The sequence below is a fragment of the Phytophthora infestans genome, genomic scaffold (genome assembly GCF_000142945.1).
Source record: "Phytophthora infestans T30-4 supercont1.2322 genomic scaffold, whole genome shotgun sequence".
In the NCBI taxonomy this organism is placed as follows: domain Eukaryota; phylum Oomycota; class Peronosporomycetes; order Peronosporales; family Peronosporaceae; genus Phytophthora; species Phytophthora infestans.
The window spans coordinates 1-3070 of record NW_003306345.1 but is presented as its reverse complement, the minus strand read 5'-3'; the positions used below and the strand labels follow the sequence as shown (position 1 = coordinate 3070).

Sequence of the window (3070 nt, the reverse complement as noted above, 5' to 3'; positions counted from 1 at the left end):
AGCCAAATGCGGCCACTATCCCGGCGCAAACGCCGATTCCTCTTATGGATGTTCTGCAGAACAACATGGTAGGCTGTACGTTGTACAGCGCGCTCGACTTGGTCGATGGATACTACCAATTGCTCATGAGAGCGAGCGACATCCCGCTGACAGCGGTGAGTACTCCGAGCGGTATGCTCTGGAAGTGGCTGGTGATGCCCCAGAGGCTGTCGAACGCACCAGCATCGTTCAATCGTCTTGTGACGCAGTTGTTTAGGCCCCACCGGGCGTACGCTCAAACGTACTTTGACGATATATTCGTCCATAGTCGTGCCGAGCACGGAAAGTCAGACGAGGATAACCACATTGACCACTTGCGAGCGGTGCTCGAGTGCATGCGCACTAATAAGTTGTATGCCAACTTGGACAAGTGCGTCTTTGGCGCGGAGGAGATACCTTTCCTCGGGTGCTTCATTGGGAAGCGTGGCTTACGGGCAGATCCTGCCAAAGTCAAAGCCATCGTAGACTGGCCGGTTCCCAAGAACCAAAAAGACTTACGCAAGTGGCTAGGCTTAGTCAATTACTTGCACAAGTACAGTGCGAACTACGCGGAGATGGCTCGGCCATTATCAGATCTCCTTAAGAAGGACGCACCATGGTGCTGGAACGTCGAGCACGACGGAGCCTTTGAGGCTGTGAAGAAGAGCCTCCTCCAGGCTCCGATCCTTGCGCTACCGGACCCGGATAGTCCGTTTAGCGTCGTCTGTGACGCCTCCGATTTTGCAATCGGTTGTGCTTTACTACAAGCAGACGCCGAAGGGCGTGAACGCGTGATCGCGTTTGAGTCTCGCCAGCTCAAAGCTGCAGAGAAGAACTATCCAGTTCATGACAAAGAGCTACTTGCAATGAAGTATGCTCTAGTCGAGAAGTCGTATGATGCCGTGAAGCCCAGTTTGTTGGTAGCCTTGACGGGTGAACACACTGACTCCTTCACGTCACCGGAGCGGAACGGCACGTTCACAATAGCAGCCGAAGATCCGAACTTCTCAACAATTCGCTCCGCAACTGATTTGACCGTGGATTTGATACCCGTGCACACATTGAAGACGTCGAATTCGTCGTCTCCCAAGAGCATTGCTGTGCGAATGGCACGTGCCACATCCTTCACATACACGAAGTCACGGTACTGCTCGCCATCGCCAGTCACCTTCAGAGTACCGTTGATCTTGGCCTGTTCCATGAACCACGAGACGACGCCGCTGTACGACGAGTGTGGGTCCTGGCGTGGGCCATACACATTGAAGAAACGCAGCGCCGTTGACGGAAGACCGTAGTCCTCATTGAACTGCTTCATCAATTTCTCCATTTGGAACTTGGTCGTGGCGTACGCGCAGATGCCACCAGTGGCGGTTTCTTCACTCAATGGAAGGCTCTCAGGGAGTGGGGTACCATACGTGGCAGCAGAAGAAGCAGCAACTACACGCTTGACGCCGTTCTTGGCGGCCCAGTCCAGCACCTTGCGCGACCCTTCGACATTAATGCGCTCGTACTTCTCGGGAAGACGAGTGCTTTCCTCTACTGAGATTGCGGCAGCAAGATGCACCACGTAATCAATCTGTATCAAAGGACATATTAGGGATTGTCTCCAGCACGAGCGAAACATGCGGAATGCCACGCACCTTGTGGATGATGAAGGAAAAGTCGTCCACCACTGTGATATCCTTGACCAGTACTGCTGCCGCGCCACGGTTGAAGTTTTTGCCGTTGCTCATGTCGTCGTACACAACCACCTACACCAGCATAACAGCATTGTCAACATTCCGTTCATAGATCCTATTTGGATCGGCTCTGATCAGTTGCTCACCTCAAAGTTGTTGGCCAGCAGGTCTTCCACTACATGGCTGCCGATGAAGCCCAGCCCTCCTGTGACTAGCACTATGGGTTTGGGGGACGCGAAGTGGCGGAACACAGGCGTCATGGCGCTGCGGCCACCGCTGGTCTGGTAGTAGCCTCCGCCGAAGAGCGCGCCAACCGCGAAGATGGCCAGCGCCCCCACGTACACGTAAAATTTGGGCAGCAGCAGCCAACTCGTCTCGGGACGGCCATTGCGGCCGTGACGCGTGGGCAGCATCGTGTATCTTGGTGGATCTAGGCTCGCTTGGCGCGGAAGAAGTCACGCACTGGCGTTCAGCGAAAAGACAGACAACTCAGCTCACTTCGATGCTTTTTTGCTGGCTGGTGGCAAGAAATGTACCGTACTCTAGCGACAGGCGGTGGCGCTAGCCCATCGAAAAGACGTGCAAATTCCACGCATCAAAAAAAGGATTTCATTCCACCAAAGTTTGTACAGTACGCTCGATTTCTCGAGATTTTATATTGCAATGTAGTTTGCAAAATGACTATCAAATACATGTATACTACTACATGTGCATGTTGTGTCTCCGCAGAGCTGAGAACCTCGCTTTCACCACGTCCGACAATTTGTCGGCGACAAACTTCAGGAAGATCGTCATGGTCGGCAACTCTACATATTGTACTACATGTAGTAGACTACTGTACAAGATGAGCTACTGCACAGCGTGTACGAAATGAGCGCCAACTTCGCATGTATATGCGCAATTGGTGCTTCAATTAATATCTGTGCTGTTCGTTTATTTTCTCGGTCTTTTTATTATCATTTGCAAAAGCCAAGCCGCACCGTTGCAGTTTTTGAAGACATTGGCTATCTACTTACAATGCAACCAGTGTCTCCCGGCTGTCTTGCATAGTGAGTGTATATAGTTCACACCTCCTACAAAGTCATGAACCAGTCGCGAGTTTCGCCGATACCCTTAGGGAAGTCGTAGCTTGCAGTGAAGCCCAGCTTGGTGGATGCCTTCACAGGCGAACATACCGACTCCTTGACATCACCCTGGCGGTACGCAATGTGCGTAATGTCAGCCGATGAGCCGAATTTTGCCTTCACAGCGACGGCAACGTCGTTGATTGAGGTCTTGACACCGGTGCAGACATTAAACACGTCAAAGTCGTCGTCTTTAAGAAGCATCGCCGTTCGGATGGCACGTGCCACATCCTTCACGTACACGAAGTC

The 3070-nt window shown here is 52.3% G+C and overlaps 2 protein-coding genes across 2 annotated transcripts; both read right to left on the bottom strand.

Annotated features, from left to right (window-relative positions):
* Positions 1-862: 862 nt before the first annotated feature.
* Positions 863-2149, bottom strand: PITG_22319 (UDP-glucose 4-epimerase, putative; the record flags this gene model as incomplete). Its single annotated transcript, XM_002909835.1, has 3 exons — positions 863-1594; positions 1659-1769; positions 1844-2149. 3 exons carry the CDS (start codon positions 2108-2110, stop codon positions 863-865), a joined length of 1110 nt encoding a protein of 369 aa, XP_002909881.1.
* Positions 2150-2636: 487 nt separating this feature from the next.
* Positions 2637-3025, bottom strand: PITG_22317 (uncharacterized protein; the record flags this gene model as incomplete). Its single annotated transcript, XM_002909834.1, has 1 exon — positions 2637-3025. The coding sequence occupies one exon, from the start codon at positions 3023-3025 to the stop codon at positions 2771-2773; it is 255 nt and encodes an 84-aa protein (XP_002909880.1).
* Between the last annotated feature and the right edge of the window lie 45 nt (positions 3026-3070).